Here is a 27,689-nt window from a genome sequence, read left to right as displayed (position 1 = left end):
AGAAAAATGTAAAAAAATATGAAAATCATGCAAAGATGACATGCGACTCATTCCGTGGTGGAGGGTCACATATCTGTTTGCAAATGATGACCCAGTTAGGTCAGAAAGATGGATGTTTTGAGGAAGTTTGATAAAAGCTGACCTTTGCTCAAAAGGAAAGTGTTTTCTCGCTCTCCTGTGGGATTTGGGGGATGTGTGAGTGTCAATTAAAGAGTTCAGGGAGGTCGTGAGTTCGAATCCCAGTCGCTGCCGCCTGGTGGGTTAAGGGTGGAGATTTTTCTGATCTCCCTGGTCAACGTATGTGCAGACCTGCTAGCGGCTTATCCCCCTTCGTGTGTACACGCAAGCACAAGACCAAGTGCGCACGGAAAAGATCCTGTAATCCCATGTCAGAGTTCGGTGGGTTATAGAAACACGAAAATACCCAGCATGCCTCCCCCGAAATAGGCGTATGCTGCCTGAATGGCAGGGTAAAAACATTCATACACGTAAAAATCCACTCGTGCTGAAAACATGAGTGAACGTGGGAGTCTAAGCCCATGAACGAAGAAGAAGAAGAATAGAAAGAGTAAGGGTTGTGCATGTATATATACGCAAGGGCTGTAGTCCTGCTGACAGACACAGGGATAGACATGAGTCAACACATATGCAGGCAGGCAGGCTGACACACAGAGGCACCCATACACCAAAAAACATGTATAGACATAAACTCATAAACTCACACACACACTTACACACACACACAAACACAAGCATAGACATATACATCACTATAAAGCTTTCATGCACAAGAAAGTACATCTCGCTGATCTCTCCCCCAACACCCATCCCCCCCCCCCCCCCCCCCATCCCCGCCCACCTCTCGATCCCACCTGTCTTTTCCAATGTGTTATTCTTCCCTCGGTGCTTCTCCTTATAACTACCAGTAAATACCAGTATTATTTTTATTTCATGATATTGCCTATTCTTGACTACACTTTGTCTTTTTTCAGTCTCCACCAGTGAAGATGAGACAGAAACCGGGCAGCAGGCGCTTAGGTAAGTCATAGGCACTGGGATCATTGTTACTGGCATTTATTGTTGTTTGTCATTTTCCAAAATGGCCATTAAAACTTTGGCTAAAGTTGAGGCAGTCCTTGGTATTGCCTTTTCCCATATGTGAAGAAAAAGTCAGATCTGTCAAAGTGTTAGTCTTAAAATGGAGGTAAATTTACAGAGGTTTTGAACGGAAAATCTTAAAAAGTCTTAAAGGGGGGTGGGGGTGGGGGTGGGGGGGGGGGGAGGAGGGAGCATAAATTGGGGGGTGGGGGGTCTCACAAGGGAAGTTGGACTGTATTTTGGTAACGAAAATAAGAAAAACTTGATGTGGGTGGCCGAGTGGTAACGCACTTGCGCTCGGAAGCGAGAGGTTGCGAGTTCGACCCTGGGTCAGGGCGTTAGCAATTTTCTCCCCCCCTTTCATAACCTAGGTGGTGGGTTCAAGTGCTAGTCTTTCGGATGAGACGAAAAACCGAGGTCCCTTCGTGTACACTACATTGGGGTGTGCACGTTATAGACCCCACGATTGACAAAAGGGTCTTTCCTGGCAAAATTGTATAGGCATAGATAAAAATGTCCACCAAAATACCCGTGTGACTTGGAATAATAGGCCGTGAAAAGTAGGATATGCGCCGAAATGGCTGCGATCTGCTGGCCGATGTGAATGCGTGATGTATTGTGTAAAAAAAATTCCATCTCACACGGCATAAATAAATCCCTGCGCCTTGAATATGTGCGCGATATAAATTGCATAAAATAAAAATAAAAAAAATAAATCCCTGCGCTTAGAACTGTACCCACGGAATACGCGCGATATAAGCCTCATATTGATTGATTGATTGATTGTTTGGCACCGATTGGCGAGTGTTGTGCAAAGTCCTAGGGAGTCTTAGATTAGGGGCTTTAAAAGACGGGGGTTACACTGTATTTTGGTAAAAAGAAAAACAAGAAAAACCGTATGTGTGTTTGGCACAGATCGGCGCGTGTCGTGCAAGGACCTGGGAAAGGGAGACTGTGAGGGCTGGCTGTACAAGAGGAAGGAGAAAGACCCTGTGCTAGCCATGAAACACTGGAGCAAACGCTGGTGCATCCTCAAAAACTCCAACCTTTACTACTACAAGAACAAAGAGGTTGGTGTGTGTGTGTGTGTGTGTGAGAGAGAGCGAGAGACAGAGACAAACACACACACGGTGTGTATGTGTGTGTGGGTGTGTGTGTGTCTGTCTGTCTGTCGGTCTGTCTGTCTGTCTATCTGTCTCTCTGTATCAGTCACTATATGTGTGTGTGTTCCAGTGTGTGTGTGTGTGTGTGTGAAAGAGAGTCAGAGAGAGCGTGTGTGTGTGTGTTGTCTCTGTCTTTCTTCTTCTTCGGCGTTCCAGGATTTTTGGCCTCAGGTCAGACTTCAAGTTTTGTGGCTGTCTGTCTCTGTCTATAATCTGTACATCATGCCCTTTCTGTGTTCTCCTGTTTTCATTTTAATGGACTCATTGATTGAGTTCATGAGTGATGGATTGACATGATTATTTTGATAAACTTGAAGATTCATACTCAGCATCCAAAACTTTACTAATTTCTAATGACACAGTCATGCTTTTTTTTCTGCTTTTTATTCAGTGAGAACTGACAGTGTTGTTTCAATTGCAGGAGCTGAAAGCAGAAGGAGTTATTTTCCTACCAGCTTTTCAGGTGTCACCTGCTCCCAACCTCAAGACAAAAAAGCTGTGAGTTTGGTTTTTTTTCCTTTCTTTTTTCTCTCTTGGAAGCAAAGTCAATTTAAAAATAGTGTTTGGGAGTGGTAGAGATTGGGGGAGAGGTACAGGAGAGATAGGGAGTAGATTGAGGTGTGGGAGTTAAGATGCAGAAATAATAATAATAATAACACGAGAATTTATAACGCGCACATATCTCACCACAAGGTGACTCAAGGCGCACTCATACACAATCTTTCGCATTAACAACTCAAGCATACTCATATACACTTACGCATAAATTGCATGAAGATGACAAGGCAACAACACAAACAGAGACACGGCACTCAAAAGTAAGCATGAAAAAGAAAAGAAAATTTCAAACAATAATTATGTACATGGCTATTTACAACTGATCTGATTTAGGCTTGCGGGTGAGATGGGTGATGGGGGGGTAGGCAGGTCCACCATACATAAAAGTATTTCAAATTCAATGATGGAAGTTGTGTTTTGTCTACACTTGAACTGTTCAGTGAGCATGGGTAAGTGTACTTTACTGCAACCCCGTCTGATGAGAATTTTCCTCCAGTGTCATTACTGAATTTGATGTTGTGTCTTCATTTTTTTTATCCCAATAAATCATAATGTGCACAAGTATGCCTGCAGCTGTATCTTGAGTTGTTATGACAAAGTTTCTATGCACAAATTATGTCCAAACTGGAAATGTTGCAAGACGTGAGAACAGAATCTGTAACCTAGCTTACAGAAAATAATGTGAGGTTTTGGACAAAACTTTTGTTACGGTCCGATGATTAAGGCAAGGCTTTTGGTTGGTTGGTGTTTCTGTGTGCCTTAAAATGAGAAACATTTTCTGTGTCTGCTCTGGGTATTACATGTAATTGAGAACAAGAGGTTGTTTAATCCAATTATTGCACACAGTCTTTGTATCATCAAATATGTATAAAACAAGCAACAACAACAAGTGTGTTGCATAATTAATGTTTCTCAACTTGTCATTGCATAATATTAGTAATGTACCTCTTTGTGTAGTCTTTGCAAATCAAGCTTTACATATTGTTTTTGTGCTACTTTGAAGCTTTGATTTGTCATTGGATTTACTTTTTGTTACTCAGGCTACTTGTTATTTAGCATTAGAAGGCGTTAGAAAGCAGGATTTTGATATTTTTATTGCAAAGCTTTTCATGTGAATTTGTTTGGTTTGTTGAGAGCAGGCTGCATAATGTCATGTTGTCATGAACACTTTTGAATATGTTCGGCTAAGCTGGCGTTTTGGCTTGCAAGTTGAGGATTTTATGAAGCGCTGATGAGATTGATGTTTTTTGTGCGAGGTTGTTTGCATTTTCTTCTTGCTTAATTTTGCTTCGCTCAAAAATACTAGAACTATATTGTTTTGAATCATTAAATGTGGTCAGTGTGGAGCACGAGAGAGCCATAAGGAAAACAATTAATTCAGGAGAGGCTTTTGGTTGGTGGGTGTTTTTGCGTGATATCTTTGAACCCATGAGTTATTTTTCATTTTGATATTAAATTATATTGTGCGTATGCTTCCCAGGAATTTTCATTCACCTTTTATTTTCAAGACTGTTGCTTGTGAGTTTTCTGAATGCCCTTGCTGTGTCATTATGTGTCGCGCTGAATTTTATATCTTTACTTTGATAAAAAAAAATGTCATCCTTGTATAGCGGACCTGCTTTAAGTTGTTTACATGTTGTTAGAGTTGGGTAGTTTTTTGTACCCCCCCCCCCCCCCCAAAAAAAAAAAACCACCCTTAAATACAAAAATAAATAGGTAAATAGGTAGGAGAAATCTGCAGTTTTATTGCGGAAAAAGGACAGAAATGTGAAATCTAAATGCCTTGACAACATTTATGGTTGATTTGAAGCTTTTTGCACATTATGAAAAAAGGACGCAAGGGAATTGGTTTTGATGCAGAATGTATGCTGTGCACTTGTTTCAAATATCAAGAGTCTGGGTTGAAGGAGAACAATTAACTCAAGGACAGTGGTGTTTGAACATTAACTCAAGGACAGTGGTGTTTGAACATTACTGCATCTACATTGTAGCTAATGATAAGCCAAGTGCAGGACACGCTTTAAATGCATTATTGGTGTCGTTTCTTTTGAGAGATTGCTAATGATAGACACAGAAGCCAGGCAGGATTATGTGAGAAAGAATACAGTGGTATCTGAAGGCAAATGAATCTGATTTTTCTTCTGTCTACACAGAACTGCAGAGTCATTTCAGGGTCTGGGTCTCAGTGTCCAGAGGCATTGATATGTTGCTGAATGTCACTGATTGCACAACTTTGAGTTTAACGCAGAGCAAGTTGTCCTCGGATCCAGTGGCGCACAGCTAGAAATTGAACAGCTGATGCATTCATTGCCAGTCATGTGGACCACAGAAGTGTGTGTACGTGTGTGCATGCATACGTATGTGAGTGCGTGAGAGTGCATGAGAGTTCATTTTCTTTCCCCCCCCCCCCCCCCCCCCCCATTCATCTCATTTTCAGGACCAGATCACACTATGTGCGTTATCTCTTTCTCCTTAAAGACAGTCCTTGAGTCCGCGAAGACTTCTTTGAGTCTTTTTACCGAAAACTCAGTGCTAAAGCTTTGTGCGGCCAGCTTTTCGAAGTATACATTGCGTCATCAATTTGGCCCAGTTAAGGACAGGCTTAACACTATGTGTTTTCCTTGCCTGACCAGATGGTGTTTGTTGTTTCAGGGCATTCAAGGTTCACAACTCTGGCACCACATTCTACTTTGCTTCTGAGCGACAAGACGACATGAGCAAGTGAGTTATGGCCACTCCGCTGTCCCATGGCTATAGCTAACACTGTCTTGTTTAGGCCAACAAAAAAAAATTGTCTGTTTCTGGTCACCCGACCGACCCTAAATTTCGGCGCCGACCCTAAACTTTTTTTTCTCCAAACTCAAAAATGTTTTGGTTTTTTTTGGTGGTAAAGGACAAGGTGAGAAAATGAACAACAAAAACGTGTGAAAACGAAAGTCCGCTGACGATTTGTAAATGTGTTGAGTGTCTTGTCTCTATGTATAGTGAATCCAGTCTCTTTGCGCGATTTTTAAAGTTAGTTTTATTGGTCTACATTTGGGGTAAAAAAAAAATAAAAATAAAAAATAAAAAATAAAATATCCCTATCTACCGACCCTATTTTTTTTAGCCATGTTACCAGAAACAGACAATTTTTTTTTTTTTGGCCTTAGAACGGCCCAATCCTTTCTGTTCTGTTGGTACAGTGGAACCTCCTTTTTAACACCCCAACCTAATTTAAGACTCCCTCCCTTTTTAAGGGCAGACCGGGTAGGCAAAATGAGTTATTTTTGGTCTCATACACCTTTTTGGGGTTGTTGCATTTTTCACACCTTTGAACATCCTGGAATGCATTCAATAATCTGCTTTTGTCATTTTAGACATGTATTCATGTAAATAAAACCATTTTCAAACCGATGTTTTGTTGTTTTTGTCTGTGTTTTATCAAAAAAATCGAAAAAATGGTCAACTTTGGATACTCCGTGCTGGTAAATGTGCGCACATGACATGACCCTTCGCTGTTCAAACTGTGTGGAAATTTCCGTTCTTCAAGATGACGTCATCACCGTTGGGGAATTTCCGTTGACATAGGCACAAAGAGAGAGAATCCGTTCCAACCGAAACCCCGGAATTAATATATGCAAATATATGTAGGTCAAAGGCATTTGGCGCAAGCGCAGTAGACAACTTATCAGTCCCCCGGTGTCAACAAATCCATGACGTTTTCACCGATTCAGCAGCATTTTTCAAAGTTTTGAGCTGCGGAGAACAACCCTAACATTGGAAATGTTCGGCATAGTGGCAAGAAATATCAGAGAAAGATGAACCAGCAGCAGCGAACAGTAGAAGGAAGTAACAACACTCCGAAATGAACCAACATTATCGTATTGAAGCAGACGACATTCTAAGATTCTTGACTCGACGAGGTGGGTTTTGCTTCTTTCTCTTTTCGATCTTGTTTGTTTGACAACGTGATTTATTGCACATTGTTATGTTGTTGTTGTTGTAAGAATGTGTTAGGGTTTGCAGGTAAATGATAAACAGTTTGTGTCTGAAGTATTTTGCGTGTTTCTTGATCCAATTTACTGACCATGCCGCCGCCGCGCACCCCCCCCTCTCCCTCGATCATCTCTGTGATATCGTCTTCACAACCCCTATTTTATTGTTCTTCGCTGGCCAGTCCTTGAGAGCTTACTATGGTGTAACATGTCATCATTATTCTTTGTCTGGGGTCAAACTGAGAAGCAGCATCTGAGCGATGTACGACTGACACAGTTTCTGTTTCTGGTCATTGACCGTAGGAAAATAAGTACCCTACTAGAGAGCGTTCTCTAATTCTAAAGGATTGGTTTACACCAGCATGGCTGACCAACCTATCATTGACAGCAATATTGTTGTCAAATCTTTTCCATTAACTAAGGAATAAAAAAATAGATCCAATTTACTTCACCAAAGAAAAAAAAGAGTTAAACTAAAGGACTGGGGATGCAACTCATGAATCAAAAGCATAAAGATCACCTGCAAACAGTGCTAGGTTTAGGAAATCTGAAAATGTATACACACACACAGAACACACACACACACACACACAAAACAGACAACAGACAAGAAACAAGCAAATACATAGCAAGTGTATGAAATAAATTAATTTTAAAAGAAAAATATGAAAAGAAAGAAAGAAAGAAAGAAAATAATTCAGCTAGTTTCAGTATTAGTTCCTGTGTGTATGTGATTGTGTGGTTACTCAAATCCCATAGTAAACTTGACATGTAAATTTTGTGATAGGGGCCAATTAATTAATGTCTTTTGTGTGTGTGTGTGTGTGTGTGTGTGTTCGTCAACCGACATATGTGGGTACGAGCCGCTGAGGTGGTTGTAAGAAAACCCGCCTGGTTCAGTGGTTGGGGGCTGATTGGGATTTCTGATTTACCGGCCTAGCCAAAAAGTTGAGGTACACCCCATGTAACATGGTCATTTGCAAAATAAAGTACAAGCACTTGTTGACGTTTATATTGAGTCTTAAATTTTGCAGCTTATTACAAACAAAAACCATGGACAGTTGTATCAAATATTAAATCAGTGTTTGTGTATTTATTAGGTTGGAGCAAGGGGAGAGCCAGTCCTCCTGTGGTGGCAGCGAGGAGAAAGATTGACCTGATGGAAAAGTTTGCTAAACCGGAACTACCCTCTTCCACAGCAGAAACATCAGCTTTGCCATCTTCTGACCAACCATAAGAAGATACAGATACTTTGCCATCTTCTGACCCATCACAAGCAGATATGGATACTGGTACTGTGCAACGTCACTCCGCTGACATGTGTTGGGCTTTTGTCAACATTGATCAGCTCAATCTATTGCTGAAAGGTCTATATCCTGTACTGAATGCTTGTCTGATAGCAGTCTGATTATGAAAGAAGGTGATGCATCAGCCCAAGGATTTGCACAGGCCCTGCATCTGGAGTGCATATGAGTGTCCATTCAAGTCTGCAGTTGTTTACTCTTCTCCCGGTGTTTGCAACGCTTCGGGTGGTAAAGTTGCATTTTAAATAATCCGCGTATGACCATGTTGGTACATGGAAAGGGACATTCAGCTTTACAGAAATTTGCTGCAGTGTTAGGATTGAGCACAGAAATACTGTAATTAAAATGTTGCAACTTTTGAATGGCTTGATAGCTTTGTTCCATTTGTGTATATATAATTATGTAATGTTGTTGATGATTTGTGAAGCATCATTTCTATGCAATGGAATAAGAAATCAGTGCATCCGTTGGGTTTTTATGAGTCTGACAGTTTGGTTCTGATCAATATTTTCATATCAGCACAAACACAGATAATTGACTTTTTTAATGTTTTCATATGATTTTTTTTTAAATCAAAAAAATCTGATAATTTGATTATCAAATCATTTCCCCTTCATAGTTAAAGTGTTATTCTGGTTAAAAAAAAAACACCCCATTAATTCAAGCTCTACTGTGGTACTAGTTTACCGGGGTACTAGTGAGACTCTTTTACATGCTGTTTTCTCTACATGTAATTTGAGACAAAATGTGGTCATTAAAATGTTGTAACTTTTGAATGGCAAGATGGATTTGTTCCAATTTTGTATATGTTGTTTATGATTTGTGAAGCACCATTTCTGTGCATGGAATAAGAATACAGTGGATTCCTTGTGTTTTTATGAGTCCGACAGTTTCGTTTTGATTCATATCTGCACTAACATAGATGAGTTTTCAAATGATTTTTTTTAAAAAGTCTGGATAATTTGATCGTCAAATCCTTTCCCCATCATAATAAAGTGGTTATTCTTATAAAAACATATCAATTCAGGCTGCACTGTGCTACTAGTTTGAGGTACTGGTTGGAATCTTTCAAATGCTGTTTTCTCTGAATGTAATTTTCAGACAAACATCTGTAATTAAAATGTTGCAACTTTTGAATGGCTTGATGGATTTGTTTCATTTTTGTTTATGTTGTTTATGATTTGTAAAGCGTCAGTTTTGTGTATGGAATAAGAGTTAAGTGCATTGGTTGGGTTTTTATGAGTCTGACAGTTTGGTTCTGATTCATGTTTTCATATCGGTACAAACAAAGATGGTTGTTTTTATATGATGTATATAAAAAAAATCCTGATAATTTGATTGTCAAATCCTTTTCCCTACATAGTAAAGTGGTCATTCTGATAAAAACATATGAATTCAGGGTGCACTGTGCTACTGGTTTTTTTATGTACTGGTTCAAATCTTTAAAATGCTGTTTTCTCTGAATGTAATTTTCAGACAAAACGCTACAATTAAAATGTTGCAACTTTTGAAAGGCTTGATGGATTTGTTCAGTTTTTGTATATGTTGTTTATGAGTTGTACAGCATCAGTTCTGTGTATGGAATAAGAGTTCAGTGCATTGGTTGGGTTTTTATGAGTCTGACAGTTAGGATTTCATGTATTTTTCTTATCAGAACTGAACTGGTAACTGAAAATGCTAAATTAAAATGATATATTGCTTAGAAATGCTTTTCGATACACAGAATTATTAAACACACACATATTGCTGCAAAGAAGAAAAATTGGATCAAAACATGCACTGGTTCACAAACTGCAACATTTAAAAAAAAGCACATTTTATAACGTTTTTCTCACATTTTGGTGAATAAAACCTCCCAAAATTGCTTTTCACTCAAAATTTAAAATGGTTTCCCTTAATTAGGTTATTCTGCTTGCAAAAATCAAACAAGCAGCAAGCTGTTTCCAAAATTTAAAAAAAAAGTGCTTGCCTACCCTGTCCCCCCTTAAGACCCTGTTTTCTCAGACTTTTTTGTTCACGACCTCTGTAACTTTACCCCCAATTTAAGACTATTAGTCTCCTTTTTAATTAAAAGAAGTGATTGATCCTGAAACCCATCTGGCATTTGTACCAAAGAATGGACAGGATGAGATTTACAACTTTAATTTTGAAATGAATTAATCTTGAAACGTGTGTGTGTACGTCCAGATGGATGAACAAGATGGGCCTGGCGGCGATCAGTTTTGACACCAGTCCCATTGTCACCACCGGTGGATTCATCAAACCCGAACCCCGCTCCAACCACTTGGGTGTCGCAAGTAAGCACAGCTCGGGTAGAGTCAAATTCTGGTGTGAGGAAAAAAGGCAGAAATGATGATCTCTAAAAACACTTCCCCCGAAAGCGGCGTATGGCTGCCTAAATGGCGGGGTAAAAACGGTCATACACGTAAAATTCCACTCGTGCATAAAACACGTAGTGTACGTGGGAGTTTCAGCCCACGAACGCAGAAGAATGATCTCTAAAATAGTGACTCTCTCTGGTGTGAGAAGAAAAAAGCCAAAATTATGCACTCTTAAAGATAGTGACTCTCTCTGGTGTGAGGAAAAAAGGCAGAAATGATGATCTCTAAAGATGGTAGTGACTCTCTGTGGTGTGAGAAGAAAAAAGCCAAAATTATGCACTCTTAAAGTTACCAACTCCTTCTGGTGAGAAGAATCCTGTGAAGCACCACTGGTCTATGCAGGCTTTTGCATGCAGTGTAACCGATTTCTCTGATGTGGACACTGGTCTATGCAGGCCATGCAGTGTAACCAATTTCTCTGATGTGGACACTGGTCTATGCAGGCCATGCAGTGTAACCAATTTCTCTGATGTGGACACTGGTCTATGCAGGCCATGCAGTGTAACCGATTTCTCTGATGTGGACACTGGTCTATGCAGGCCATGCAGTGTAACCAATTTCTCTAATGTGGACACTGGTCTATGCAGGCCATGCAGTGTAACTGATTTCTCTGATGTGGACACTGGTCTATGCAGGCCATGCAGTGTAACTGATTTCTCTGATGTGGACACTGGTCTATGCAGGCCATGCAGTGTAACCGATTTCTCTGATGTGGACACTGGTCTATGCAGGCCATGCAGTGTAACCGATTTCTCTGATGTGGACACTGGTCTATGCAGGCCATGCAGTGTAACCGATTTCTCTGATGTGGACACTGGTCTATGCAGGCCATGCAGTGTAACCGATTTCTCTGATGTGGACACTGGTCTATGCAGGCCATGCAGTGTAACCAATTTCTCTGATGTGGACACTGGTCTATGAAGGCCATGCAGTGTAACCAATTTCTCTGATGTGGACACTGGTCTATGCAGGCCATGCCGTGTAACCCATTTCTCTGATGTGGACACTGGTGTATGCAGGCCATGCAGTGTAACCGATTTCTCTGATGTGGACACTGGTCTATGCAGGCCATGCAGTGTAACCAATTTCTCTGATGTGGACACTGGTCTATGCAGGCCATGCAGTGTAACCAATTTCTCTGATGTGGACACTGGTCTATGCAGGCCATGCAGTGTAACTGATTTCTCTGATGTGGACACTGGTCTATGCTGGCCATGCAGTGTAACCGATTTCTCTGATGTGGACACTGGTCTATGCAGGCCATGCAGTGTAACCGATTTCTCTGATGTGGACACTGGTGTATGCAGGCCATGCAGTGTAACCGATTTCTCTGATGTGGACACTGGTCTATGCAGGCCATGCAGTGTAACCGATTTCTCTGATGTGGACACTGGTCTATGCAGGCCATGCAGTGTAACCGATTTCTCTGATGTGGACACTGGTCTATGCAGGCCATGCAGTGTAACCAATTTCTCTGATGTGGACACTGGTCTATGCAGGCCATGCAGTGTAACCAATTTCTCTGATGTGGACACTGGTGTATGCAGGCCATGCAGTGTAACCGATTTCTCTGATGTGGACACTGGTCTATGCAGGCCATGCAGTGTAACCAATTTCTCTGATGTGGACACTGGTCTATGCAGGCCATGCAGTGTAACAGATTTCTCTGATGTGGACACTGGTCTATGCAGGCCATGCAGTGTAACCGATTTCTCTGATGTGGACACTGGTCTATGCAGGCCATGCAGTGTAACCAATTTCTCTGATGTGGACACTGGTCTATGCAGGCCATGCAGTGTAACTGATTTCTCTGATGTGGACACTGGTCTATGCTGGCCATGCAGTGTAACCGATTTCTCTGATGTGGACACTGGTCTATGCAGGCCATGCAGTGTAACCGATTTCTCTGATGTGGACACTGGTCTATGCAGGCCATGCAGTGTAACAGATTTCTCTGATGTGGACACTGGTCTATGCAGGCCATGCAGTGTAACTGATTTCTCTGATGTGGACACTGGTCTATGCAGGCCATGCAGTGTAACTGATTTCTCTGATGTGGACACTGGTCTATGCAGGCCATGCAGTGTAACCAATTTCTCTGATGTGGACACTGGTCTATGCAGGCCATGCCGTGTAACCCATTTCTCTGATGTGGACACTGGTGTATGCAGGCCATGCAGTGTAACCAATTTCTCTGATGTGGACACTGGTCTATGCAGGCCATGCAGTGTAACCGATTTCTCTGATGTGGACACTGGTCTATGCAGGCCATGCAGTGTAACCGATTTCTCTGATGTGGACACTGGTCCATGCAGGCCATGCAGTGTAACCGATTTCTCTGATGTGGACACTGGTCTATGCTGGCCATGCAGTGTAACTGATTTCTCTGATGTGGACACTGGTCTATGCAGGCCATGCCGTGTAACCCATTTCTCTGATGTGGACACTGGTGTATGCAGGCCATGCAGTGTAACCGATTTCTCTGATGTGGACACTGGTCTATGCAGGCCATGCAGTGTAACCGATTTCTCTGATGTGGACACTGGTCTATGCAGGCCATGCAGTGTAACCGATTTCTCTGATGTGGACACTGGTCTATGCAGGCCATGCAGTGTAACCGATTTCTCTGATGTGGACACTGGTATATGCAGGCCATGCAGTGTAACAGATTTCTCTGATGTGGACACTGGTCTATGCTGGCCATGCAGTGTAACCAATTTCTCTGATGTGGACACTGGTCTATGCAGGCCATGCAGTGTAACCGATTTCTCTGATGTGGACACATACCAAAAATCCACAGCCTGGCTGCTTCTGATGTCAAGGGGGAACTTTTTGTAGACAAGGGTCATAGTCTCTGAATTTCACTGCTTCTCGTTTAGGCTGTCCTTAAATTGAACTTGAAGTTGACTTTGTGAAGTCTTTTTACTGAAAACTCAGTGCCAAAGCTTCATGCAGCAATTAGCTGTGTGAAGTTACTTTGCCAAATGAATTTGAGGCTTTAGAGTTGGATCATTATTTTTGCCTCTTAAAAGAAGTAGAAAGGAAGGGGAAGGAAGGAGTGGGGGGGGGGGGATAGGGGGAGATTCTTGTACAGGCTGTTGAGTATCAGGTGTTTCACTAATGTGTTGGTGTCATTGTGCCCTGTACAAAGTGTGACTGGTTACGATGTTCAGAGGTTTGAGCAAGGCATGGGGGAATGGATACTGTCAATGCATGCTTTGTGTGAACAGTATATTTCCATGAGAGTGATACGTGTGCCGTGGGTTCTGGGAGGTTGTGGGTATTATTTGCTCTCTTTGAGAGATGCCAGCCATTCACTCTATGAAGACATGATTTTCTCAGATGTTTCTGTGTAAAGGGTTGGGGGGTGCACTATACTGTACTGCAAAAACGAAGTTCATTGACACAGAATCTTCAGTCTCTGTTCGATCAAGTGTCAATTAGGATTGGATTGGATTGGATAAGATTAACAGTCCAGTGAGGTTACCCTCATGGAAATTCGGGCTGCTTTCTCCCCGGGGAAAGCGAGCTGCCATACATACGGCGCTACCCATATTTTTTTTTTTCCTGCATGCGTGTATTCATGTTTCCTGAGACTTAATGCCGTGTGAGATGGAATTTTTTTAACTTTGTCCCACGGGTATTTGATGGACATTTTTATCTATGCCTATACAATTTTGCCAGGAAAGACCCTTTTGTCAATCGTGGGATCTTTAACGTGCACACCCCAATGTAGTGTACACGAAGGGACCTCGGTTTTTCGTCTCATCCGAAAGACTAGCACTTGAACCCACCACCTAGGTTAGGAAAGGGGGGAGAAAATTGCGGCCTGACCCAGGCCTGAACACGCAACCTCTCGCTTCCGAGCGCAAGTGCGTTACCACTCGGCCACCCAGTCCTTAACGGATCAGATATAAGATTTTTTTTCAGTGTAAAGTGGTAGGTGGGGGAGGGAGGGGGGGGGGGAGGGGGATTCGAGCACTGTAGTGACACTGCAAAAACAAAGTTCATTGACACAAAAGCTTCAGTCTCTGTTTCGATCAAGTTGTAATTAATGGATGATAGTAGAACAAAGCCAATACCACTTTTTCATGGAAGAAGCTTAAAACTTTCAAAAAAATCAAGTCAAAATTACTGTAATGACAAAAAAAAATTAAACCAAAAAAGCAACAGGTAGCTGGACTAGATGGTTGAAGGCTGGGATGTGAGCGGTGTGGAGCAAGCTGCCTTATTAAAGCAGTACTGAAAAAATCCCCCCAAAAATAGACTGCCAACGTTCCAAAATTCAGAATAAAAAAAGAAGAATGGTAGGTAATTGTAACGTTTATTATTGACAAAACGAAACGTTACATTTAAGGCTGTACTGTACATACCAACCCCACACACCGCTATCCTCCTTTCCCCAACAGACGTGTATTATAGCGAGAGCGAGGAAGAAGATGGGGCGTCCAACTTCGGCAGCGCCCTCTCGCTCAACAGCCTGTCGTCATTGGGCAGCGTCAACACACCCCAGCCCTCTCCACCAATCAGCAAGAGGGAAGCTTTCCCCATGAACAGTGACCCGGGGTCACAAGGGGCGAGTGCTCACCCCGTGACCTCCGGTGAAGCCGCAGGTGGGAGCACGAAAGGTGAGTGGCGGCATCAGAGATGATCTTCTGTTGAATTGTGCATTTTTGTGTAAAAAGACAGGAATGCAGCATGTGATTGATTGATTGATTGATTGATTGATTGATGATTTAATTGATTGATATATTGATTGATATATTGATTGATCGATTGATTGATAGATTGATCGATTAGCCAATGTTGAAGACAATTGGCATGATTCTTCTTTCTCTAGTTATCTTTCTGTTCAAGAGTACTAGATTATCAGAGTTTTGTTTAGTTCAAGCATGAAATATTGTAATTGTTTTTGTGATGGTAGTACAGTCAGTTTTGGTCCACCAATTTCCCCTACAACTAAACCTCTTTTATCTGTGAAAAGGAAGCGCAAGCAAGCTGCTTTGGTTATGCTTACATTTTACTACACCCAAACCTCTTTTACCTGTGAAAGGGAAACAAGCTACTAATTTGGCTATGCTTAAATTAACTACACCCAAACCCCTTATATCTGTGAAAGGGAAGCAATTTTAAGCTACTAATTTGGCTATGCTCAGGTTTACTGTGTTAAACGCCTGTTAATTTTGAAGCAGTTTAATTAGAGTTAGTTGGTCAACAAACTAGTTATGGGTAATGAAGGACTAAGGCATGGTTGCTTTGATTTTGTGTTCCGGTTGCATGAAGGTGCATTGGGCTGACTGATGGCAGAGCTGATTGCATCTTGAATTGTGTTTGTTAAGAATTTAGAATTATGTATTGTTTGATGCAGTTGTAATGTCCGTTTGGTTTGGGCTAATTACTGCTTTGTGCAGTTTAAGATGGTAATACATCTGAAGGAAATGTAGACTGTGATGTGCTCGTCTCTGTGTGTGTGTGTGTGTGTGTGTGTGTGTGTGTGTGTGTGTGTGTGTGTGTGTGTGTGTGTGTGTGTGTGTGTGTGTGTGTGTGTGTTTACTGCTGTTAACAGTGTTCTTCTGGTGTGTTGTGTTGTGGTTTAAAAGCTGTCCTCCAGTCATGCTTTTTAGATGTTTAAACAAGCAGCTAACACCGTTTGAGTCTGTGTGGCTTATACTGGGTCTAACAACTTCAAGGTAGAGAAGTAATTATTGGAGTAGAGTGGAGAGGATGTTGTAGTTTCTTGTAGTGTTGAAGCTTAATATACCTTAACTGACCCAAATGTTCTAGTCATATTTCTCCTTGATAAAACTTTGAAAAAGGCATCTGATACTTGAATGACTCAACTTTTGTATTGCATTAAGTGTAGCTGTGGCCGTTGTGGCTTACATGTATGCAGCCTTCGCAATACGTACTCTAGTCATAGTGTATGGTGTGTACTCGGTTTACATTTAATTTAGTCTGCATTTAGTAAGTCGTACGGCACACAAACTGTTTGCTCTAAAAACACAAGAGGCTTATGTGATTACTAGCTGTCATTACCCTGAGTGTGATGCTGTTTGCTAGTTTTCATAGACTTGTACTTCATTATTCTGAGAAATGTTCCTTAATGTTAACAGGTTTGTGTGCGTGTTAAATTATTTGTCCTCTGTGTTTTCTGTCATAATTTTCACATAAAAGAAGCGCATTCCGCTCTTTAGATGAAATCTGCAATCAGGGACTATATATTAAATAAGCCACAGCAAAGAAGAGGAAAGACACACCCCCCCACCCCCCTCCTTCTCCCCATTCTCCTTCCGCCCCTGTAAATTTATGTCTGTTTTGTGCGAGAAGGCAGTTTTTGAAATCAGCAATGACAGACTCAACTTTTTCTAGGTCAGTAATGTTCCTCATTTAAAGGCAGAGTAAGCCTCCCGTAAACCATCACAGATACGGTCAGGCTTTTACACACTGTACAAACACCCTTTCATTTAAACACTCACCAATTGAGAACATCCTAGGTGCCCTCCGTAAAGAGCGAACAATTTTCAAAGAATTTATTTTTGCGTGGTTTATCTTACCCCTGAGCCATCGTGAACCCGTGTGATCCAGTTTTCCCCCTTTTCACAATGCAGTCATCATAGTTAGTCATTTGAATGCGACTCGACGTGAGCTTATCTACAATAGCACGTTTTTTATGCACGAAACAACGGCTGTGGTTCACAAGAACTCTAGCGATGGCTTTTGACTGTTGAGAGGAACGGCGATTTGCACTGATAAACCGGGCTGTCGTCTGCTACGACCCTTGCGTGACCCTGCTTCCGGGCTTTTCTTTTTTTAAACTTTCACAACTTCGAATTGTTCTGATCTTGTCTTGATGAAAAACGAATTCTTTTATGATTAAAGAATGTTTGTGTAACAAGCTGTCAATTTATTATTTAGATTTTAAAAGTTAGGTCTAGCGCAAAAACGAGGCGCCATTGTTCTTCAGGGCCAAGTCCACGAAAATAAATTCTTGGAAAATGTCTCACGCTCGACAGAAAGCAGCCAGGATGTTCCCGTTCGGTGAGCGTTCAAATGGAAGTATGCTTGTACTGTATTTAAACGCTCGGGGAGCTCTGTGATGGTTTACGGGAGGCTTACTGTGCCTTTAACATCAAATCAACCCCTTTGTTAGTCTTAAGGTCAAATCAAATGAGAAGAGACATTATAAGTCTTTTGAAGCGATATCAAAACATTTGAGTCAGTCTGTCAGCCTGATACTAATTAAGATGGACCCTGAAAACCCAAAATGATCCAAAATAATAGTGTCAGTGTCAGTGTCGTTTAATAAACTTGGAGAATGTTGGTGACCAGAATTATCATAATTGCCAAGCCACAAGTACACTGGAAACAAAGTGGTTTCTTTTGTAACCTGTCGGTAAACGTTTAGCAGTATTAATCCAATGTGTAACACAACTTAGACTGTATTATTTCCCCAGCAGACGGTGTGTAACGGTTAGGTTTGACTTACAGAAAGCAGTGACAAAGCCCAAAGCAAAGCCGACGATCCTCACAGTGTCTTACTCAGGACCTTACACAAACAGGACTTAAGCTTCGATGGGGTCGACCGTCAAAAAAGGCGCACGCGACATATTAGCAGCCTGTTGGGGGTTCCGGAGGGAAAAAACAATGACCGCACGGGCAAAGTTAGGCAACTCCTTGCCTTGAAAAGAACCGTAAAGGTACTTTGGTTGAAATGTAACTGCTTCACTAGTAATGCTTTTTGTGCTCTTTTATATGCACAGCTTGTATGTAAAGCAAGCAGATACGATCAATAATGTTATATCCATGTATCAGTTTTATTCCTTGCTCCCAGCACTGTCGACTCAAATCCTGTATCTAATTATGTGTCAGGCATTTATAGATTAACAAAGAACCAGAGAAGAAACTAAGAGCTTGAAAACCCAGACATGGTCACCTTTGCAATTTAACAATAGTCGAAAGTTTAAAAATATAGATTTAAAAAAGCTCAGCCCTCTTCCCCTCTGTCACCCCCCCCCCCCCCCTCTCATCCAACTCATCCCAGAGAACAAGAAAGAAATCCCCCCCCCCCCCCCCCAACTGAATCACAAAGCCCCCCCCCCCCCCCCCCCCAAACTGAATCACAAAGCTTTATCCTAAATCTTATCCTGATAATTGTATAATCCATGTGAAAATATTACATTGAAGTTAAAAGGACACTAGTGCTTCTTGCGTTTCCCTGCACATATCCCCTTGGGCTTGCAGCCATGCTTTGATCGTCTATCCATTTAGATAATTACTGAGTTTCATTGACTTAATTTCTAAACTTAGGAGTTGAACACCGCAGTTTGCAACAAATTGATTTTGATCGTTGTCCTGGTAGGTTTGAATCCAGAAGACAGAAAAAGCCGAAGTAAGCAAGACAGAAGTACAGTGGAACCCCCTTTTAAGACCCCCCAAATTAAGACCCCCCAAATTAAGACCCCCAAATTAAGACCCCCCAAATTAAGACTTCCTCCCTTTTAAGACTCTGTTTTCTTATACTTTCTGTTCATAACCTGTGTAAATGTACCCCTATTTACAGACTCCCTCATTTTTAAGACCTGATTTTCTCAGATTTGTGAAGGTCTTAAAAGGGGGGTTCCACTGTACCAGATCAGGTCCCGCTCGTGAACTATAATTACATAAAAAGCTAACAGAGATGTCGAGTCGTCTCACCAAGAGCGAGAGTTCTTTCCATATCTCATTTAGTTTATGTCAAGACATTGTGTTTTATTATGTAAGGAAATTGTAAAACATAGTATTTGAGACTGTGCCAAAAGGTGACGTTTTCATGTCAGTATGTCCCAAATGACATCACCAGTACATTTTTCATTCTATCTAATCTGTTTTCGTTCTATTTTTTCTAATAACATGCGTTAACAATTGATTGCCAACTGGAATGGAAGAGCACAAAAAGTGTAACTTGATATGTAGTTTCTCTAGAGGGAAAAACATCTTCCACTTTCATGTCAGTGTGTCCCATGCAACATACATTTGCCAAACAGCTATGTGCAAGTAGATTATTTGTTAGTGGTATAGAAAATACTGATCAACAATTAAAGTCAGTTTTCACATTCATTTTCTACCTATTTCTTATTTGTTTATTCTGTTGGCAATGGTGAAATGTCAGCAATCGTGTGTCATTCGGGACAGTAGACATGACACCTGACCTTTTGGCACAGTCTCATTTGGTTCCATTTTGCATGTCGCGACTTGAAGTCTAACTGTCTTTAGCCCTGGATCGTGATTACGAAAAATGTTAATCACGTTTTGGCGGGAGATGCAAACTTTTTCTTTCTTTATTTGGTGTTTAACGTCGTTTTCAACCGTTCAAGGTTATATCGCGACGGAAGATGCAAACTGACTGATCACATTAAGTTTCATTTGGCTGGCAACGCTAAAGGTTAAGTTTATTTCCTGAACTGCGACAAAAAGACACATGGTTGCTTCAGCAGTGCTCTGGGGAGTTATGCATGAGTGACGTCTAAACGTTTAGGTGACGTGCAAACAGCGAGTGCCGCCAACCGCGAGCTACACGGTATGCACGGGTGGCGACTACACGCTTGTACCACCGAAACTGGCGACTAAATTTAGACGTGCTCCGGAGGTCGTCTAAATGGTTTACACGCCGACTTCAGTGAACAGAATGGCCATTTTCATGGTGTTCCGCCATCAAAGTCGACGAATTTTTTCGCCGTAATCGTTTTTAGACAGAACCCAATAGTTGGAAGTGCTGGACTAAAAATTTTTTTTTTTTTTTTGCGAGATTCACTTCCCTTGTCATATTATTTTAGAACCAACACGGATAAGATTAGCGAAGACATCTTTGATTCGTTTCAGAGCAAAGTAGCACTGACCCATATTTCACTGGTGCCGTTTTTGACTCTCAGCTTTTACGCACCTCTTGCTCGTTTCATCTTTTGCGCCTCCATTTCTCCACGCTCTCCGTCCCACTGACCCATATTTCACTGCTCTCCGTCTCTGAATAGTCGAACTCCCCGTGCGAGGAAGCGGGAGGATGTTATCGAATGACCCTAGCGCATGCGCAAAGGAAGGAATTCCTCGTTATAAAAATAGATTGACTGGTGACCTTGCTTTACACGGCAACTTGAAAGTCGGCGGTCTGGTCGTCACCCGTGCATACCGACTGAGCGCCTGCGGTATGCAGCGACTTTCAAGTCATGACTTCGCTGAAGTCGGCGTGTACTTTCGACGTCACTCATACATAACACCCCTGAGGCACACTCCAATCTTTATGGTTTAACATTTTCTTAATGGCTTTTTTAAACAAGATTTCATTCAAATAAATCATAATACTGTAGTATTAATTGCTATTTTTCTTTTGTTTCTTCACCTGTGTTAAATTTTAAGCTTTTAGTTTTATTAGTTCGCTTTGACACTGCACTGTTTCTTACCTTTGTTTTTGTATCATTTTGTTGTTTTGTTACCATGCACCGTGTGTTAATTATGTTTAAACCAATACCACCCCCATTATTTTCTGTCATTTTGATGCATAGAGAGATGCGAGGATGAGTGTGTGAGTAAGACTGTGTGAGTAAGACTGTGTGAGTAAGACTGTGTGAGTAAGACTGTGCGAGTAAGACTGTGTGTTGTCTGTTGAAACAGAGTTGTACTACCTTTCAAACTTATCTTTAGGACAAAAACTGCTCTGCTTTCACACAGCAAAATTAAGCCAACATCATGTTTGTATAACTGTTGTAATATGAAATCCAAAAACAATTAGACTGCCTACGTACCAACATTCAGAATTAAAAAAACAAGAAAGGTATGTTGTTGGAACGTTTAATTGTTGACAAAACAAAAGGTTACGTTCACTATGTTTTAATATGTGTTTTTGATTTATATTACGTTTGAAATATGAATGACAAAGATTTCAGGTCTTAAGAGACTGAGTGAATCAGTACGTATACATTATACGTGACTGCTGTTTGTTAAGATAAGGCAACAACAACAAAAATAGTCTGTTTACGGTATCCCGACCGACCCTATTTTTTCGCGCGACCCTAGACTGTTTTTTGGCATTTGGGAAAAGAAAAAAAAAGTCTTTGTTTTTTGGCAAAATAACTTAAAAATGTTTTTTTGGGAGAAAAAAAAAAACCATCCCGACCCTACCAACCCTATTTTTTTTGCCTATGTTACCGTAAACAGACTATTTTTTGTGTGGCCTAAGTGAATAAGGCATAATTGTAAGTAATTACACAGTTAAGGGAATATCGAATTACAAGTGAAATTGCATTGTGTAGAATTGTGAAGTTTGCTTGCCAGGCTCAAACTTCCTGCATGAATGAATGCGCTGTGCATGTGCATGACTTCTTGAGCCTAGCTAGGTCTGGGATGTGAATTGACGATCGATAAGTTAAATATACCTGAATCCTTTGTAAGTTGAATATACAGGGTGACACAAAAAAAACAGATCCCACCAAAAGTTTAATATTTTCTGAAATAATCAGCCGATTCTTTTATTTTTTCAGGTGAGCCAAGCTGAAATGATGTTCTAACAGCCCACCAAGTTTGAGCTTCAAGATGTCATGGACAACGGAGCATAAGACATTTATAGTCGAGGCCTATTTTCGCCGGCGAACAGATTTGCTCGGGCTGCGCACAACAGACTCTCTGACTGAATCAATATTCCTCGGTGTCCTTGCTGATTTAGGGATAAGTTCAGAGACCATGGGACTGTCAATAACCTCAATAGTAAAAACCCTAACAGGGGATCCCACTCTGGTCGACCTAAATCAGCAAGGACACCGAGGAATATTGATTCAGTCAGAGAGTCTGTTGTGCGCAGCCCGAGCAAATCTGTTCGCCGGCGAAAATAGGCCTCGACTATAAATGTCTTATGCTCCGTTGTCCATGACATCTTGAAGCTCAAACTTGGTGGGCTGTTAGAACATCATTTCAGCTTGGCTCACCTGAAAAAATAAAAGAATCGGCTGATTATTTCAGAAAATATTAAACTTTTGGTGGGATCTGTTTTTTTCGTGTCACCCTGTACCTGAATCCTTTGTAAGTTAAAATATACCTGAATCCCTGAATCTTTAGTGAAATATACCTGAATCCTTCTTAAGTTAAATATACTTCAATTAAATGTACCTGAATCCTTCTAAAGGAGAGGATCATATTATCCCCGAGTATGCAGTACTAGGGTCCGACAGACTTTAATTGTGTGTCTGTCTGTCTGTCTCGACTTAACAGCTTATTGCTGGGAAACTACTGGGCGCAGTTCGTTCAAAAGTTGATACACTAACTTGATAATAGGTCCGATTGATCGTATTAAAACTTCATAATGTTACCTGGGACCTAAATGCGAAATAATCCACAAAAACGACTCTTGGCGGTGGGCGCAATTCGCGGTGGGATAGAACTGCTGTTCGGCTAATAGAACAGCATCACTGGGCCTACGCTGCGTGTGCCACTGAGTTCGCGTGCTGCGCGACCTAATTTTATGAACGAGCGAAGGGAAGCCAGCCGGCTTCATACCTCTTGTAGTCTTTTTTCTCTCGCGCGGTGTGTGTGTGTTCAAGATTTTGTGCACATGTGTTAGTGTTACTGTTTGTGTGTGTGTGTGTGTGTGTGTGTGTGTGTGCGTGTGCATGAGTCTGTACTCATGTGTGTGTGTGTGTGTGTGTGTGTGTGTGTGTGTGTGTGTGTGTGTGTGTGTGTGTGTGTGTGTGTAAGGAAGAGAGAAAGTGAGGGAGAGAGTGTGTGTGTGTGTGTGAATGTGTGTGTGCATGAGTTTGTGTGTGTATGGGTGTGTATATGTGTTTGTTTGTAAAGCACATCCTCGGCTCGCATGCAATGTATTTATATAGCAAAGGGAATGCCTGTAATTCACACAGAGCAATCACTTGGTCTTAAACGTGCACAAGACAAAAACTTTCATACTGGGGGAGCGAACCAGTCTGAAGAGTACTCGGGTCCAGCGCGAGCGTTTTTTATCAACACAGACCAGCTGTCCAGGCTTTTACCTACGCTAATCACAAAGGGCACACCTCCACTTGTACACACACAAACATTCTACAGCCAGGCTAAAATACCAAGGCAACAATGATTTGAACAATTTGTCGAGTGGGAATTTTGTTGCATATAAATTTTGTAACTCAGCTAATTCAGACAACAGTGTCAGTCTGAGTCACTGTCTTTAACAAATAATCTGATAAACAAAGGGAAGTAAACACTCTACATGCACATTACATGTGTAACAGAGTAAGTGAGAGTTATTCGGCCGGAACCATTCTCCTGGCACCTGAGAGAATAACAAGCATTGATCATCCTCAAAAAATAAAAAAAAATCATCTTTAACAAATAAATTAACAAATAAATGTGAAGAAGCCAGCTTGTTGGTTTTTGGTCAGAGCCCAAGTGGAAGGATGTTGTGTAATCCCATATAAAAGCCAGGACATGCAGATCTGTGGTGATAAATTGGTATAATTCTTTGCTGGGCATTATTAGGATTGATATCTTTAGGATATTACTATAGTCTTTTGGTACCTCCTGATCAGCTGCAGTGAACATACCTCTTTAACTTAGTGGCTGGGTTGATTTTCATTTACGCATTTATAATTTATGGTTGTTTGAGCTCAGAAACTCTTTTAGCATAGTATTAGTGCTAATTGCATCGCTTCATGCCTTTTTTGCTTGTCATTTTGATTTGCTTTAGTTTTTTCAGTAGAACTTTTCACTTCATTGTTTATTGTTTAAATGTTGACTGATGCAATGTTTGGATTTTACAGTGACCATTGAGTTCTAATTCCTAGGAAATACATGATTGACCTTTCTTATGTTTACTGAAAGAGCAAAGCCACCAACCTGCCAACTCACTGCCCAACTGAACCAAAAATTAAATTACCCTCTGGAGATTTAATAATAAGTAATGACTGCAACACAGGCTCGTCTGCTGACTTGTTGACTTGAACTACATATAGCAAACTACCTGATCTGCGTGTCGACCCCTCAGGTTTCCTTTTTGATGATTTGTTGTCAACTACAGTAACCTCTGAGACCAGTCAAAAGTGTCCGTTCATCGCAGGTAGCCTGTCATGACAGGTAAATGTTAGAGAGAATTGTAGACAAGCTTAAGGGACAATAACGGAAGGTGTCCTTTCAAGGTGCCTGGCACTCGATCATCACAGGTAGCCTGTCATGACAGGTAAATGTTAGAGAGAATTGTAGACAAGCTTAAGGGACAATAACGGAAGGTGTCCTTTCAAGGTGCCTGGCACTCAATCATCGCAGGTAGCCTGTCATGACAGGTAAATGTTAGAGAGAATTGTAGACAAGCTTAAGGGACAATAACGGAAGGTGTCCTTTCAAGGTGCCTGGCACTCGATCATCACAGGTACCGTAAGCTAGCAAACTAAACTTCACACAAAAATGATTGTGACATTTTTGGTATCCCATGTAAAACATGTATACTCCTTTGGTTTAATTTCTGGCACACTTTTCAGATAAAAAATTTCTTTTATAGGGTCCACATCTCCGCCACTCAAATAAGGGTACCCTCAAAATTGACCTGACAAAAACTTCAGGTTCCAATTAAGAAATAACGAAATTGAATCAGAACTGACACAACTTTGCAACTTTCACATACAAGAAAAAAGTAAAATCCATTATCTTTCCAGAACAGGTTGTTATGTTTAGTTGTCTGGTATATATTTCTTGCGTTATGCTATTCCTACTGATGCAGGTAGCATGAGCGATCAAAAACGGGAGTTTTATTGGTGAGTTTATTGGTTGTATTTTTAGTTTGCAATTTGGGTCTTTGTTACATTTTATAACATATCTTTTACCTGGGTTCTCAGTGTTCATGCTCAGCTGACTTGGTTTGTTGCAGGTGAAAGAACAGGAGGTTCAAGACATTGATCAATTCCTGGCTTCAGGTGTTACGCCTCGTTGCCTGAAAAAGTTTGTTGCTGCAAATCCAGACCTGGTCAGGTCGTAACATACCCGTGACTCCTGTTTATGCCGCCCTTTCATGTGAACAGTAGACACTGTGGAAATGTCTGTGAAAAAAATACAGAGATATCATGGTGTGGTAATTGCCTGTGAAAAGAATGCAGAGATGCCACAACGTAATTTCTGTTAAAAAGTGCAGAGATGCCACAACGTAATTTCTGTTAAAAAGTGCAGAGATGCCACGACATAATTTCTGTGAAAAAATGCACAGGTCGATGTCATGGTGTGGTAATGGCTGTGAAAAAGTGCAGCGATGATGCCACAGTTAGTCATTTCTGTTGTAAAATTACGAGATGTCATGTTGTGGTAATGTCTCTATAAAGATAAAAACAATTGCAGAGACATATAAAAGATGACGCTCTGAGTGTAATGTCTGTTCAAATCTGCAGAGATGTCATGATGCGGTAATTATACCTGTGAAAAAGACTGGACATTTTGTGATGTCTGTGGAAAAACTACAGAGATTCACGTTATGTATATCACAATAGCAAATGTTAATATGAAAGAAGAAGTTGAGTATGTGATAGTAACCAGTGGGCATATGAAACCCCGGGTTTCCCAGTTTGTGTGATTTCTGAAGAAACTGGTTACCATGGTGAGAAAATGAGTGTTTTAGTCCGGACTGTGATACAAGTTGGCGAACATCAGCAGTGGTGCTTATCATATTTAGTGTTAATTGCCCCAAAGGCTTCAAACATTTTAGTTTGCCCTCCACACAAGGGCCGGGAGGCTAAAAGTGAGGTCAAGAGATCAACTTTCGGGCAGGTGGCCTATATCAAGCAAAACACACAAAGACACACACACACACACACCAGGGCCGGATCCAGGGGGGGAGGGGGGGGGGTCCTGTTGTACGGACTTTGATAAGGTTCATTTCGGTTGTGCTTACCGAAGACGGGCGCAGTAGCGTGGTGGTAAGACGTTGGCCTCCTAATCGGGAGGTCGTGAGTTCGAATCCTGGTCGCTGCCGCCTGGTGGGTTAAGAGTGGAGATTTTTCTGATCTCCCTGGTCAACTTATGTGGAGACCTGCTAGCGACTTAACCCCCTTTGTGTGTACACGCAAGCACAAGACCAAGTGCCCACGGAAAAAGATCCTGTAATCCATGTCAGAGTTCGGTGGGTTATGGAAACACGAAAATACCCAGAATGCCTACTCAACGAAAGCGGAGTGAAGCTGACTATGCTCTCAGAGTATAGTGTGGGGAACCCAAATGGGCAAACAAGCTCACACGTAACCAGACAATTCTGGAACGCTGAAGAAGAACTGTATGCTAAATTCTGCATATTGTGTGACTTTTTGTTGTTATGTTGTGCTTGCATTAGTTAGTTATCTGTGTTTACATTTTGAATTGCTTGAAGTCATTGATATACGTTATTTGTTTGTCGTCTTCAAGCAAATTAAGTCATCACTACTGTAGAAGTATGTTTGGATTATAAACAACACGAACGTTTTAACTGAAGCTCAAAACAATGGAATCATCACAAGAAAAAAAAAAAAAAATGATTTGTCTGAAATTGAAAGTGCCTCAAAGTAGGCTTTCTTGTTTTATGATTGTACGGAAACATGTTCAAGTTTTAAATATCCCTGTAAGTATTATTGTAGTGATCAGTTTCTGTGTTTTATTGTAAAGTGAGATGACTGCACTACCTTCTTTGACTTTTGAATGGCAGTTATAACTTTCTGACAACAATGTGGGATGCATTATTTCTGAAACCGACAGCTTGCCAGTTGAAAACCGATCAATGAAACGGAGATGCTGAAATCATGATTGTAATTCATTAAAAAAAAAAGACTCGCACAATGTTTGAAAAAACACCATATTCTTTTCAAACCTTGTTTGTTCCATGTTGCGTTTGCTTTTTGTTGCCTTTTGTGTTTGTTTGTTCCCGATGAAGCTTACATAAGCGAACATTCGTACTGTCTTGTGCTGTTCTTGTATCGGTGAGTACAGATATCTTTTGTTTTTCAACTTTGAAAAAAAAAGTTAATCATGGATGAATTTTGATCTCAGCCTGGGGTGTGTTATTCAATCATGAGCCCATTCTGAAAAAGAAAACATGATGCACACACACACACATACATACACACACACATGATACACACACACACACACACACACACATACATACACACACACATATGATACACACATACACACACACACATACATACACACACACATGATACACACACACACACACACACACACATA

At 41.1% G+C, this 27,689-nt stretch overlaps 1 protein-coding gene across 2 annotated transcripts in view; it reads left to right on the top strand.

Annotated features, from left to right (window-relative positions):
- Positions 1-27,336, top strand: part of LOC138963092 (CNK3/IPCEF1 fusion protein-like) — a 68,466-nt gene extending 41,130 nt beyond the window's left edge. The window contains exons 14-21 of one of the 2 annotated variants that reach the window (XM_070335112.1): positions 993-1,038; positions 2,014-2,168; positions 2,683-2,759; positions 5,472-5,540; positions 10,288-10,397; positions 14,891-15,109; positions 17,970-18,178; positions 25,354-27,336. In XM_070335112.1, coding sequence (XP_070191213.1) covers positions 993-1,038; positions 2,014-2,168; positions 2,683-2,759; positions 5,472-5,540; positions 10,288-10,397; positions 14,891-15,109; positions 17,970-18,178; positions 25,354-25,461 — 993 coding nt within the window. In that variant the 3' untranslated portion in view covers positions 25,462-27,336. The remainder of the gene's footprint in view (positions 1-992; positions 1,039-2,013; positions 2,169-2,682; positions 2,760-5,471; positions 5,541-10,287; positions 10,398-14,890; positions 15,110-17,969; positions 18,179-25,353) is intronic. The other variant, XM_070335113.1, reaches the window with a different exon arrangement.
- The last annotated feature ends 353 nt before the right edge of the window (positions 27,337-27,689 follow it).

Source organism: Littorina saxatilis, linkage group LG3 (genome assembly GCF_037325665.1).
Source record: "Littorina saxatilis isolate snail1 linkage group LG3, US_GU_Lsax_2.0, whole genome shotgun sequence".
NCBI lineage: Eukaryota > Metazoa > Mollusca > Gastropoda > Littorinimorpha > Littorinidae > Littorina > Littorina saxatilis.
The sequence above is the reverse complement of the archived record's forward strand: the minus strand, read 5'-3'. Positions and strand labels throughout refer to the sequence as shown.